The 15376-nt window shown below is 44.9% G+C and overlaps 1 protein-coding gene across 6 annotated transcripts; it reads right to left on the bottom strand.

The window, feature by feature from the left end:
• Nucleotides 1-9977: 9977 nt before the first annotated feature.
• LOC139823979 (uncharacterized) lies at nucleotides 9978-14172 on the bottom strand. 6 transcript variants are annotated; one of them, XM_071796449.1, is made up of 6 exons: nucleotides 13917-14172; nucleotides 13127-13302; nucleotides 12603-12781; nucleotides 12115-12508; nucleotides 10752-11473; nucleotides 9978-10604 (listed from the first exon to the last, which is right to left on the bottom strand). In XM_071796449.1, exons 1-3 carry the CDS (start codon nucleotides 14170-14172, stop codon nucleotides 12647-12649), a joined length of 567 nt encoding a protein of 188 aa, XP_071652550.1. In that variant the 3' UTR covers nucleotides 9978-10604; nucleotides 10752-11473; nucleotides 12115-12508; nucleotides 12603-12646. The 6 variants fall into 6 exon arrangements, with proteins under 6 accessions (XP_071652550.1, XP_071652553.1, XP_071652552.1 ...); XM_071796452.1 differs by having other exon boundaries at nucleotides 9978-10978; nucleotides 11076-11473; XM_071796451.1 differs by having other exon boundaries at nucleotides 9978-11242; nucleotides 11372-11473.
• Nucleotides 14173-15376: the final 1204 nt, after the last annotated feature.

Raw genomic sequence — 15376 nt, 5'->3', positions numbered from 1 at the left:
CCCTCCGGCCGCTGCTTCCTGAAAACCATAAACTCGGCAGTACGCGCGCAATACAAAGATGGGAATGGGGAATACTGTGACGTGCACACGGTGCAATGTCACAATAATAAGTAATGCTAATGATGTATTGATTACGGGAATTTCAGTAGAAACTGCAATATTAAAAGATTAATCTGAGTACCTATGCAATATCCGCAGGTGAACCCTGAGTATTATTATACGGTAAGCTCACAACACCAATGTATACAGCTATTGAAAAAGAGTAGTTCTGAAAAGAACTGTTTGAAAGGATTAACCCTGAAAAGGACTGTTGAAAGGATTTAGTTCTGAAATGAACTGATTGTATGTATTATAGCTCTGAAAAGAACTTTCCTCTACTTAAATTCTGGAAACGCTACTTCATTTGCGGGAAATATAGTGCTATATAATAAGTAGGGCCCGGATGTTCGGGCACGAGCCAAGAACCGCTGCGCGCTTGTCAAACATCGAGTCCGATCCTATCCTCTCCACAGTCACTTGATGGTGGGGCGAGACTCGATGGTGGGGCGAGCCTCATGAGACGATTTATATCGCCGAACGCTCCGAGGTTTCTGCTACATAGCCGTGGTCTCGGACTAGAGTCAAGCTCAACAGGGTCTTTTTCCCCGTTAATTTTTCCAAGCCCGTTCCCTTGACAGTGGTTTCGCTAGATGGTAGATAGGGACAGAATAAGTCGTTTGTTTAACGTGCGGCACCTGCTCGTAGAGAGCCTCATCCACACGGCCCCCATGGGCGCGGGATTGGGATACGCCCAATCAGCGCGTACCGACCGAGGTCGATACTACCAGTGCGCCGCAGGATTGCAGGATCCCGCGGCAACCCACTGGTCGGGGCGAGCGACTATCCACGCTCTACCAGCTAAGCAGGCTGGCACCCGAGCTGTTAGGACGCAAGCTCACCCGTCGGACACCCAAGTTCGTGAACTCGGGTATCCTAGACAGCATTTGTCTTAACCACTGCCACCACGATGGTCCTACCCGCGACCGGCGGGAGCAAGCTCCCTGGGCGACCGGTCCCCGTGGTACCAGTCTAGATCACTGGTCGGATCTTCGCAGCCAAAGCCACTCCCAGTTGGGTCTCCTGCAGACCCGGCCCTGGTAAGCCGCATTCACACGTCTCACGCATTCCCACTCATTCTTCGCTGAAATACACATGCCGCAAACCTGCTCAGACTCTCGTATCTTCCTTTCGCTCCAGTACTTCGCTCACATCCACTCTACCATCCTCACTCACCCTGACTCCCCATTCGTCCAAGCTCCTGATGTCTTCATACATTTCACACTCAATCATCACATGCTTCCAATCCTCGCACTCAGCACCACACGCACAACTTTCAGTCTCAGACAATCCCCTTTTATGCAAGAACTCATTCAAACTGCCGTGACCCGTCAAGATATAGCCGAGCCATAGGCTCGGCTCAAATCCCAGACAAACTTCGGCAAACCTTGGGACCGTACACTAAAGTGCCCGTTCCCCAGGCGAGTCGGGATTCTTCCGCCGAGACAGTAGTCATGTCCCAGGAACCCGTACGAGCCGAGAAGGAGTGCAGGGAGCAAAGGGTGCAGCAGGGGCAACCCGAACGAGCCGGACAACAGCCGGACCAGGCTCAGCCGAGTCTGACTAGTGCATTGGTGGACCAATCGGTGCCACTTGATTTCGACCAAATAGCAGACGAGGAGGTAGCGAGGCTACTAACCGGGGGCATAACGCCCATTCGAGAGACGGCATCGCCCGGGTCACAAATATTCTCCACCGAGGTGCAGAGGGAGCAACCGGGGAGTCAACCCGTGGACGAGAGCCAGGAGATGGACACCGGGGACGTGCAGTGCTCGCAGAGCTTTACCGAACTGTAGAGACACGCGCGTGTGAGAGTCCCGATTACTATTACTTTTGATATTGTGTGTTTTGTAATTTTTAACATTTTTATTTGAGTTTATCCAAGCGTAGAACGCGAACATTGTTTGATCGAGTTGATCAATATATTTTATATTATTGCTTTATTTATTAGAATTTTTAGCACGCGAAGTGCAGCACTTTTAATTTCAGGGATTACTTTAAGTATCCATACGTGGATAGCGGCGGGGCAAAGTGCCACTGCGATACACTTTTACATTTTAAGCACACACACAGCGATTACATTCGACAAACACAGAACATTCAACAATAAAGACGATTTACATTACAAACCCACCTTAAACTTACCCGATTACAAGTATAACCGATCCAAGATGGATTCGGACAAATTTCGTATAATAGTATTAGCTTTTATATTCATTGTTTTTGCTATTTTATTAATTTGCATATTATTACTGGTTTATTCACAAAGATCAATTTCAGAACCTTATTACACGCCATAGAGTAGATAAAGAACATTCACAATGCAGTTTACAACGTACGCGATAGTTTCCATAATAATATTCTTACCAATGATACTCAATTTCCCTGATCCGAACTTAGTATGCACGCTATTTATCCTTTTTACACTTTACATCGTGATTTTGAACAATCCGGAGGATCCCGAAGGGAATTGATGTACCCACACTCGAGACGTTACACTTTCTTACACTTTTTGAACTTACACACCAGACAAACTTACATACGATACAGACGGACGAAAAGGGTGCTACACCTTTTACACTTTTCTACACTTTCCGTATAAACGACTTAGTCATAGGTCTGCGGAACGAGCAAGCGTGAGCTCTACACTTTTTATTACACTTTACTACATTTTAGGGTAAAACCCTTATATTTTATCATAACTTTATCAATTACAGCGAACCAGAGAGAGAACGGCCAAAATGGAGCTATTCCAGGCCAAAACTTATTACCTTTTACACTCAATGTTATTTTCATATATCCTAACTTACACTTTTCTACACTTTAGTGTTTTCTCTACACTTTTGTAAGGCTTCGAGCCGAATTAATTTCATTTGCATGATTTCATTATTATTTGATATTCTCCGTCGATTTTAAGTTTGATTATTTTTATTCTTATGTACGCGCGATAGAATTAAGTCGACGCGATATTTACTTTATATACTTACCGTATTTACACCAAAAGGTGCAAGCTTGAGCATCGCCGATGCATTTCATTTTATTTATTTGGGACGATTTCTTCGATGAACCCGGGTACCGGTAAAAAAAAAGATATAATTAATGACGGACGTAATGACCGTTCGTACTTACCTGGCTTCCATAGGATTCGTCCGTGTGACTTCTTACGAGTCACTCGATACCGTTCGAGTGACTCTTGATTCGCTCGTGCGAATCGTCGCGGTGCAGCGACGCGAATCGGATCACGTTACGGCGATAGCCATTCGCGACGTTGCACTTTAGGAGGAGAGTTCCTCCCGAGGGTGTAGAGTTCGAGTGCGTGAAAAACCGACTCTGCGCGCCGGTTACACTCAGAGTGTCGAAGGAGTCGTACCGCGTTACACCCGTAGGTACGACTAACCAATAGGAGGGCTTCGCGCCTAAACAGGCACACCGGCGCATGCGTGGGGAGACTCGACCCATTCCTCCAGGACAGTTCGTCGTGAAACTTCGAAGCGGTAACACGTGAAGGTAATCGCGAAACAATTCGAAGCCGACGTGGCTTATCCCGTTGACCGCTTGCGTTAACAGCGTGATTAATAACGATTCGATACGCGATACGGGATAACGATCCATTCGTGTAAGTCGACGTTTAGATTGATACACCCGTTCAGGGAGATGATTGTAGAAGTGACGAAATAATAAATTGTTATTTGTTTATAATAAAACGAGAGTGATTATATCTCGACCCCGGTAATAATTCCTATCCGAGTATCCGTATATTACGCGACGCAAAAACAGGGCGTGGCTGACGGCCTTGAACACGTCCGCGGCGTAGAAGACGGCGGCCATTGAGCTGGAAGGAAGCGAGGGGCATAGCAACAACCCAAGGTTTCTGTATTTGAGCCTTAAAATACAGTGGCGACCGTATAATTCAGCCCAAGTAGTAAGTGGTTGTATTTTGATTTTCATAACATCAATCGTTGTTCCGGTTACAACCTCACATCCCGTATGAAGCCATGTGTCACTCGTCCCTTCGCACTGTTATCCCATTCATTCTGCCATCTTTCATACAACCTAGCATTCAACAGCTCCAAGCTCTCATCCACATCTCTCGTTCTTATATCCTCTTCACTCATAATACCTTTTTCACCCAATCTCCAGCCATTCTTAATTCTTACAGTCATACCTCTTTTCACGCACTCCAGGTCCCACGGAAGACCACCCATCAATACCTGCATGGCCTCCGTGGAGACCGTTCTACAGACATTCAAACAGGCGCTCATCGCCACTCTTTGGCATCTGTTGATTGCCACTCGCGTATATCCGTACCCCATGGCTTCATACCACACGCTCGCACCATACATAACACACGCAGCAAACAAACCTTTATAAATCACACGCCTCTCTTTCGCAATCCCCATTCGCTTCTCATCACTCGTTTCAACTTTCCCACTACGCTCACACACTTCTGTCTCATACGCTCCAGGTGCGGCTTAAAGCTCATTCGCTCGCTCACCCACACACCCAGATATCACACACTTCACATACCTCACATGCTTCCCATTCACACTAACGCTCGGGTGTCTCGTTTCCGACATATTCCCTTTCAGGAGCATCATGACCGTCTTGCTCTCTGAAACTTTCACACCGACACTCGCACCCCATTCGCTCACTATCCTCATCCACTCGTTCCCCATTCTCTCCAGATCCGCCCGGCTCTGTCCTTCGACAGGCACGAACAGATCATCGGCATACGCCGTCGCCATACATCCACGTCTGCGGAGTTCCCACAGGAGCTTATCCATCTGTAGGTCCCAAATGGATGGGCCACCGATGGACCCCTGCGGTGCGCCCCGCAGCACCCTCTTCCACACTTCCTCATTTATTCCTATCATACATGCCCATCTCTCATCAAAATAACTCTCCCACAACCCAATCTCGTCACATCCTTCCTCACGCAGTTTTTCAATCACACATGGCCATTCCAGATTGTCGAAGGCACCTTGGAAGTCCACAAAAATTCCCAACACATACTTGTGCCCGGACCCACTTACGCACTCACGCACGCTATTCCACGCACTCTCGGTCGAACGTCCCTTCACAAACCCGTGCTGTGCCTCACACATTCTATCACTCATCAATCGCTCCAGCCTATTTACCATCAATCGCTCCAACACTTTCTCAAGCACAGACAACAGGCTGATCGGTCTGTACGACCCGGGGTCCGACCGCACTTTCTCTGGGGACTTTAGCAGTACAACCACTTTCGCTTTCTTCCACACCTTTGAAAAGCGATTGGTACTTAGACACACATCATACACTCTCTTCAACCATCCTGGAATGCGCGCTAAACGGCACGCAACATTTCCACCGTTACTCCATCCAACCCGGGTGCCTTACCCACTTTCATCGCCCTCACAGCCACATCCACTTCATTCCACTCGAACGTTCTTTCAATCATTTCTCTCTCTGCCAGTCGTACATCATCCATTCCCGTGTCCGGGAAGAAGCGATCTAGCAACACATTCGCACTCTCTTCCCACGTACTCGTTGTCCTGTCACCCACCTTCATAGCACTCAGTCTGTCTCGTCCGTACTTACCCATACACACTTTGTACACATCACCCCATGGATCCCGATTTCCCTTGTCACTCACGAACTGTCTCCAGTTCTCCTCTTTCACTCTCCATATCGTTCTCTTGTACTCTCTGAGAGTACGTTTGTACACATTCAAACATCCTTCCACTCGATTTCGATCTCTCCCTCTCATTCGCTGGTAGGCATGCCTACACTTCCTCACATCCTTCTTCATGCGCTCAAGCTCATCCGTCCACCACACAAGCTTCCTCGCAACCCCACACACTCGCCTTTTCATTCTATTGTCATTCGCCCTCAAGATCCATGACGTGACGCGCTCCGCCAAGCTCTCCGCGTCCCAGTCATCCATCACATTCACAGCATCCTCCGACGCATACTCCACTAGATCGCTCATATAACCCTCCCAGTCCACGTCTTTACACACCCATCTACGCATACCTTCCATCCGCTCAGCATTCTCACCATAGGTCATACGTATCAGCAACACATTATGGTCGCTACCCCAATCGCTCTTGACTCCCCATTCAAACTGGCACCCCCCAAGCGCATCGCTTACGAGAGTCACATCAATGTCGCTTTCCCCATTGGGTCCGCTAAACGTGTAACTCTCGCTCGGCTCATTCAACACAATCATACCGTTCGTAACAATCCACTCCTCAAGCACTCTGCCACGCATTTCACTTTCTCTACTGCCGCCCCTACCCTTACTGTACCATAAAGGAGAGACGGCATTCGCATCCATACCCACCAGCACGCGCTTTCCTCTGGTTGCCATTCGCACCCTGTCCATGTACGCCAGGTACGGCTCGATGTCCTCACCGAACCGGCAATACACGGACACCACATACATTTCGCCGAAGTCTCCCTTCAGCCATACACACACGCCATACTCATTCGAGCACTCCCTTACACACAACACATCGAGACTGGGATCATTCACCACCACTGCTGGTTTGACATACTCGCTCTCACTCACAATCACATCCATCCGTAGCGGGAGTCCAACTACTCTTCCATCCTTCACACACGGTTCCTGCAGCAGTGCCACACTCACTCGACGTTCACACAACATTTCACCTAGGTCACACATAACCGCATACGCTCTTTGACAGTTATACTGCATTACATTCATACTCGAGACACCCTGCGAGTCCTGCTTAGCCATTGTCGACAGTGCCAGCGTGCCTCTCCCTTGCTATCGCGTATGAGTGACACCTCCTATCGTCCACCGCGTGGTTAGCCGGTCTCCCCCGCTTCTTACAAACAGCACAACCTTCGGCCCAGCTGTATTTGGGCACTTATCCCGCCGATGCCCCTCCTGACCACAGTGGGAGCATACCTCCTCCGTTGCCCTACAGTGCCTCGCAACGTGGCCTAAGTCGAGGCACCTAAAGCACCTGGTTGGTGCTGTAAATTCGGCGACCCTACAACTTTGCCAACCTACATATACTCTAGATGCTTTCACAAACCTCCCTCGCATATCGGGTGTCACCTCCAATACCCAGTTACACGTTTCCTCGTTCCCTTTACCCAGCCTGAATCTAAATACGCATTTTTCGTCGAAGACCTTAGCTTCTACTCCATGCATGAGTTCTGGGTTTTGTCTTGCTATGGCACGTCTGACACCATCGACTTCCATATCACTAGGCACATCGTACAAGATTATACGAGGCCTCCTAGCAGCCGGACGGGCCACCGTAAGAACCTTTTCCCTGATTGCCTGATTGGCAACTATTTTGTCCGCATCCGCCTTCGAGTGCGCCTGTATCATCACCCTACCATCTCCGGCTTTTCTTACGTTTCTAACCCTTATGTTTGACGCTACTGGATCTATTGCTTTCAGTAGCGTCTTTTTAATCTCCTCTACCGAACCTTATCCGCACCGCACGCCACAACAACCGAGCAGTCTCTATCACGTGGTCCGTTTCCCATCTTGGTTGCCGGTGCCGTAACCACTCCCGGACCGGTTTTATGACCAGGTAACATCTCCCGCCTACCAACCGCCTTCGCAAAAGTTACAGGTGGCGGTAGTGCCACCGGTGGTGGGCGATTCGCCTCCACCCTTTCCGCCAGACGGCCCCTTAGGAAAGAATTGTCGCAACCTAGCTGCATAACTAATTTGCTAGCCCCGCTAAACAATGCCGCTATCTTTTGTCCCGCCGACTTCGTAAACTTAGCATTCGGGTCAGAGAGAATTTTGTCTAACTTCAATCTGACACCGTGTATCGTGTTAGCAGTCAACTCCTCTCGAGTCGCTGCATTGCCACCCACAAAAACGTCATCCTCCTCAGACTCGCTGACCGTACCGGCCTCGTTTTCGTCGCCCAGCGAGAGCAGGGCCGAGTTCGCCCGCTGCTTATCGGCCTCTCGGGCCATAGCCCCTCCCACTGCTCCATTCGACTCACTCTGCGCGTTCCTTATGGGAGTCTGGGAGCCAGGTGGGGTCCTAACCAGCAACCCACTACGTGGGAACGTACGATCGTGTGGGTTACCCACCGTCTCGCTCTCTTCGTTTGTCGGTACCGTCTTCGTCTCGTCCAGCGCCTGTTTTGTCGCCCACTTTTTCAACACTTCTCCGAGCCCTTCTGGTTGATCTTAGTCAGTGCCACTGTCACTGCTTTCGTGATCGACTTCTGCCCATCATTTGCATTTGTTGTCACCGTTTTCGTCGCAGTCTTTTGCCCGTCTCTCGTTTGTATCCGAGTTAGCCGTTTCCGTTTCCGTCACCTTTTTGTCAACCTGTTTTTGACCGTCCGGGTTAAGGGGGTTTTTAACTGTCTTCATAATGCATTGATTTAATAGTTACGACGGTTCGGCCATCATGGCAGCCCATACGCGTATGGGCATCTATCCCCGCCGTTTCAAAGCCCTAGTTAAACTGCATGAAAGCTGAGAAGCAGCTTGTTGGGTGATCAACCCTATTCATGCAGACGTGACTCTATAAAAAGGTTATGTAATTTGATGCTAAAGGTTTAGCGTCACCCCTACTGATTGAGCACGTATGCTCCGAGACACCGCCCACTCAAAATTTGGGCTAGACGTTGCCAGTGTATCTTCCCACTAGCAGGATATGAGGAAATAGTGATCAGCTAATCCTCCACACATGCGCCCGTGGGGGCCGACTTCAACTTCCGAATAGGCTCCACCCGGACACGGACAGCGGTTCTCCCACATTAAACATGCGGTTTCACATGGATTTTACTGGCGCTAGGCCAGAACTTACCATTTATTACGCCGCAGAGGTCAGGTACTAACATGACCGCATCCTACGGTCGTGGGGCTACTACTCCCCACTTGGTTAGTCTTCGAGAAATAGCCATCAACACCCGACCGCATCTCTGGCACCCGACGGCTACAACTACGGACACGCAAACAAACATAGACACGCACACACTCACACACCCCCCAGAACCCCCGCACCCCCTCCGGAAGAAGCCGGTAGCAGCCCGAGGGCCCGCGGGCCGGGGGAAGCCCGCGTATCGCCTTAACTCCGTTAGCCTACGACGGCCAAGGCCAAGACTAAGGCCAAGCCCGAGCCAAATCGCAGTTTACGGTGGGAACTACGATGGAGGTGGAGTTCGGCTTGACTGTGATAGGCTAAGTGCTGCGGCACAACATGTATTGCGCTTCAACAGTCCTGTAGATCATGACTTTGTACGACCCGAAAAAGATCGCCGGCCTCAAAAGATCAGCGCCGCGTGTTGCTTTAGATGGTGTTCAGCAACCAAACTTAAAGTTTCCCGCGGCGTGTTGCCTCCGGCGACGAGTAGCTCAGCCGCGTGTTGCTTTGCGGGCACTCACGCGGCGTGTTGCTTCCGCCGACGGCGTGTTGCTTAGCGGCGTGTTGCTTTGCGGGCACTCACGCGGCGTGTTGCTTCCGCCGACGGCAGAGACGCCGCCGACGGCAACACCCACGAGAAAACCAAGCTCGCTCACGGCGCGTCACTCCGAGTCCGACGACTCACGATGTCAAGTTCTTCGCGGCGTGTTGCTTTCCAAACGCAACCAAACTTCGAGTCCGACGACTCATACTACTAAGTTTTTCCGCGGCGTGTTGCTTTCAAAAAATCTATCGGAGGTTGTCACCCACCGTTTTATTAACACCTAAAAGTGTTATGACGCCCTACTCTCCCGCCGTGCGTGGCACAACACAGCAAGAGAGCAGAGCGCCCTTGGACCGCCTCTCACTCGCAACACTGTCGGGACGGGCCAGCTAGCTCTCCGGGTGTGCCACGTCTCAAAAAGAGACACCCAGAGGCTCCACTGAGCCCTTTTACCTCATTTCGGGATCACCAGATATCCCTTACAAAAAGTATTACTGAGTAAATACTTAAAATTTCAGTGATTTAATACTGTCAATATTTATTTGGGAAATACTGGGAAAATACTGGTAGTGATAAATATTATAGGTAGTGATAAATACTATAAGTGAGTAATTTAATACAGGCAGTAATACAATACTGAGCTGCCAGTATTTAATATTACCAGTAATTCACTACTGCAAGTATTTTTAATACATGCAGTAGCAGGGCTAGGCAGTAATAAAATACTGGGCTCGATTCTTATACCATTGCATTGCTAGAACATGAAAACATTTAATTAGAAATTTATATATATATATATATAAAGAATTTTATTATGTTAATGAAAATATTAAAAAACCTGTATACATTATATTTATTTTGTTATATATATATTTGATTTCTGTTGCTTAGCAGCTATATAATGTACGTTGAGCATGAGAGTAGTAGTAAAATCTCAATGCTCATGTGCTTCTTCAACTTGTTTTTGCTGTTGTTCGCACCCTTTCACTTTTTTGTATCGATAAGCCGTCGACTCATTGTTGAGCTTGGTTTTAATGGCTGCCTTTATTTCTGTACAAAACTTCTCCTCAGTGGTTGGTGTTACTCCAAACTGATGTAGCACATAATCTGCCGAAACAAGAGCAAAAAGTATTTATTATGCTTCTATCATCATAACGCATTATATAATCATGTACCTACACATAAGAACTATATTGAGAGTTATAGCTATTGTGTGTATATCCAACGAAACAGCTATTAGGAAAATTATTGTACCTGTTATAGCCTCTCTTGCAGCTGGATCCAACATTTTTTTTTGCATGGGGTTTCTGGTTAGTTTTAGCCAAGAAATTACATGTTTTCCCTGTTATGCTTGAGTGTGCCATCTCTTCCTGGCTAAACACTATTCCCATTAAGGCAGCGGTGTAGGAGGATACACCCTTCTGCTTGTTGAGGCGGCTCACCAGCTTCTTCTGAACCTCCCGCCCTCCAAAACTGATAGTCTGTTAGGAAAATTGAAAGTTAATTTATCCATTGCTGTAACGCATACACAAAATAAATTAATTATTAACATATTATGCATGAAAAATAAATGAATACCTCCGGATTATCTTCAGGCGGTCTCTGAACGTCTGTAACAATTTGCACAGCATCCACCTCCAATAAATTAATAGAAGTAGTAACTTCTCCACTAGCCGGTAACTCCTCCACTAATTGTAAGTGTCAGAATTTTTCAATGCAACATCATCTGCTGCTGTAACTGGGGCCTAACAATTTAAACAATTAGGCTTATATATGTGCTCAACGCACAGCATATATTAAAAATAAACCAGCAATAAGTTATTTCAAAGTAATCAATTAATGTTATTTCTGCAATTGAAAAAATTTTCACATACTTGTACTTAACTGCTGGCATGAGAAGCAGGCAGAGCAGGAACACAAGTTTTTTCCGCCACAGTGGCAGTAACACTTGTCGTAGGAGCTTGGCGGAAGATATCCTAAAAATTGACACAAAAAAATATTAGGTTTATTGTGCTCACACATTAAAACTAAATTATGTAAGTTATTTCGAAGTAATCATATATTAAGTTAAAAAAAATCTTACAAATAAGGAAGGCTCATATAATAATCATATAATTATCAAATTTAATATACTTAATAGCTATTGGGAACGGGCACACGGCCAATATGGCGGCCATAAGCCGGCTCACATACACGTGGAACATACGTGTGCTCACAAGCACACATATATTGTTTCGCGTGTATAAGCTGGTTTATGCGCCCGCCATATTGGCCGTGTGCCTGTTTTCAATACTGAGTCATCATGGTTGTTGGTGCAAAATAATTTATTTGTCATACAGAAATTTAGGAATTTATTTATTATATATAGTCTACATTGAGACATTAAAATGTACAGCGTTCTTAAATTCGAGATACTTTGAGTGTACAAAAATCAAGTATATATAGATCTCACAATAGAGAATCAAATTATACGAATTAAATAAGAAATTTTGGAGGATATTATAAAAAAAGAATACCGAGAGAAAAAATATCAAGGTTAGTGGCTAACTTTAATTTTTATCTACTGTCATTAACTTTTATTTACTACTGCTATTGAAAAAAATTATCACATATGTACCTTATTGCTGGTATCGTGGATGCTGCTTTTTGTATGGCTCGTCATGGTGCTGTGGCTAGTGCTAATCCTGCTTTTACTATTGGCTAAGGAGGCCAGTTCTTTCTTGAGCTTGTCAACATCCTTGAGCATTGGTTCTAAAGCTGCAATTAGATAAAAGCTTTTAATTAAAAACACATCAAAGCATTGGATGTGGATCACTATCCGCAATCTGTAACTAAATCCTGTTACCCTCATTTACGCAGCGCAATGCCCTTAATCTCGTATTATCCAGGTGTAGCCTTTTTATATCCAATTCTAGGACGTTAATCTTGTCCACAAGTCTGTCTTTGGACCATTTATATTTAGACTGGTTATCATTATCATCATCCTCATCGTCATCATCATCAACCCAAATCTGTATAAAGATTCCGACACCAGAAATAATTTAAACATATCGTAATATATATTGTACGTATAAACTGGCTTTAAATAAAGCACAATATTCCTACTTTTTGAATGACCCTACTTTTCTTATCCTTCTTATCAACGTCATTTAAACGGGACAAGATATGAGGCTGGTGTTAGTTTTCTTAAGAGCAGGTTGCCTCTGTTTCTTATGTTGATGGCTAGTAGTGTCATTTACTGTCTTCTTCTTCTTCTTTTTTGTGATGTTGTCATCACTGACCTGCTGGTATATATATGTGCATATATTGTATTACCTATAGACTTATATAATAGACCGGTCCTGCCATAAGAGGCAACATGGCAACATTATTACGGTGGAGACATAGCCTTACTGGTAGACTTCTCTCTTTCGATCCTACCTATAGACTTCTATCCTCACCAAGCGATCAAAAGAAAGAGAGATGTCTACCAGTGAGGCTATGTCTGCACCGTTATGCTGCCAAGCTGCTTCTTACGGCATCAAAGGCCGGTCTATCTATATAAGTTAATGTATATATTACATCCAACGAATAAAGTCTTGTCACATAATTGCAATAACATGCAGTTATCGGAATTGAAATATACTTACATTCTTGGCGAGATCTGTAAGGTCTGATGATAATTCATCAATCTCCAATGATGAATCACTTGTGTCTTGGTCATCAACAGGATTTTTATGGCAAAGGACACGTCTCTGTTCCTTTGACGGGTTTGCCACTCCATATTTTTGGATGTTATTTGCCTGTTGGCACATGACTGTCCACTCTGAAAGGAAATATGCAAAGTAGATATTTTCTCACTTAAAACACACATACACAAAGTAGGTAAAATTATGACAAAAATTAAGTAAAGTTAGCCTAATCCTATTGAACCCTATAATAAGCATTAATTAACTCTTTCTCAAGTATTTAATAGCTACAAAAAACATTTGTTCGTATTTTTGTGCATATTAAAAAACAAATTAATCATAATATCTATAAGAAATTTTGACATTTTAAAACTTTTAAGAATTTTTTTATTTGTTACTATTTAGCATTAAATTTTATTTTTATTGCAATCATGTAATAATTTGCGTTGTAAAGTTATTATACATGAGACAAACTTTTTTCTGACCATATTTAATTAATAAATTTATTTGAAATATTTTAACAAAATTATAACTTTAAAACAATAAATGCATTTAAAATAACTTATTATTGATTTGTAATTAATTGCGAAAAATAAAAGATGATAACAGTCTAATATTTTATTGCGAGATTTGTAAGTACATATTAAAATATACGCGTGTTAGAGTCATGTAATTAACTGCAGTGGGAATAAAAGTTAATATAATTTTTAATAATGGAAAATATATAAGCTTATAAATGGACAATACATACCACCGACAGCTCTGACTTTTACAACCAGATCTTTCCACCGGTCGTGATTTTGCAAGACCCGCGTCATGGTCTTCGCACACCGAATTTCTATCTTCACAGGCCACCGTATAATCACCTCAGTGTCCACAATATTAGCAAAATCCATATTTTCTTTGTCTTTAAGCCAAGCTTGAAAGCCAACCTGCACCGGCGTCTTCCTTTCGTTAATAAACTGTACTAGTACACACTCACGGTCATTCAACTTTATTCCCGACATGGTTAGGAAATTGTCGAGAATAATTGTCGGGAAAATTGTCGTTCAGGTGATCGCAGATAAAATAGATAAGGCAGATAGAATGCACAAAAGACGGAGGATGCTATAGCCGGCTTGAGCTGAGGCAGTGATGCGATATTACAACTTCGCGGCCAAACAGTGTTGCTTCTAAGTTGCAATGAGGGCGCGGCTCATGGCTTTCTTCCCGCTCTTTTACGCACCAAAGGCGCGCGCGCGCGCACCGCTGTCTATTCGCCTCGAACGGTGCCCCTGGGTGCACACATGATGCGCATAATGCCCGTTTCACACTAGCGATTGGCGATTGCGTTTACGTTTGCGTCTACGTCTTTTAACCAATCAAAACGGAAATCGCGAATCGCAATCTCCAGCAACTACTTATTTCTGAGCTACTTTGGTCAAGAGACGTAAACGCAAACGTAGACGCAATCGCCAATCGCTAGTGTGATACGGGCATAAGTCGCAGTTTGCAATAGGCGATTTCAGCCCTAAGCCATAAGAAATTGACCAATCACAGTCGAATAAATGAAAGAATGAAAAGAATAATCGACTATGATTGGTCAATTTTATGTACTAAGGTGGAAACACCTCGATCAGTACAAGGTGTAAACACCTCAGTACATAACCTTATTCGGTGATTGTTGACGACGGCAAGGGTATAAGACACCTCAACCGTCCTCCTCGAGGACAAACTGAAAAAACTCCCTTGTTGACGGCAATTAAAATTAAAATTACAGCGTTATCTAAAATTTTTGGATATTTCTATATTGAAAAATAACAAAGAGAACGCGTATTTGAGAATGCGAAAGGGTCCTTACAGGCAGTATCTGCGGGATGTTAATATTCCCATCCCGTCCAGCACATTTTATCGATGGCAGCAAGAAGAAAATAATCAAGATGAAATGGCGTTCGAAAATGAGGTTAGTTCACCAATCTTTTTCTAAGTTTTACCCGTATTAATGTGACAAGAGTGGTATTAAATACTCTATATGTAGGACGGCACTTTAAAGTGATACCGCGTTCTTTATCTTTTTAGACAAGCGCACGTATAGTTTGTGAATTTAATTTACCTGTATCTTAAATTACTTTTGTCTCTGCAGGTTGCACCAATAGCAGGGGCAATACCGAGCGAACAACCAAGAGAGACAAGCAGCAGCAATAGTAGCGATGAATCGATGGATTGGGGCAA

This window comes from Temnothorax longispinosus, unplaced genomic scaffold, assembly GCF_030848805.1.
Source record: "Temnothorax longispinosus isolate EJ_2023e unplaced genomic scaffold, Tlon_JGU_v1 HiC_scaffold_23, whole genome shotgun sequence".
NCBI classification, from domain to species: domain Eukaryota; kingdom Metazoa; phylum Arthropoda; class Insecta; order Hymenoptera; family Formicidae; genus Temnothorax; species Temnothorax longispinosus.
Note: the sequence above shows the minus strand (reverse complement) of the source record. Positions and strands in the feature narration are given on the sequence as shown.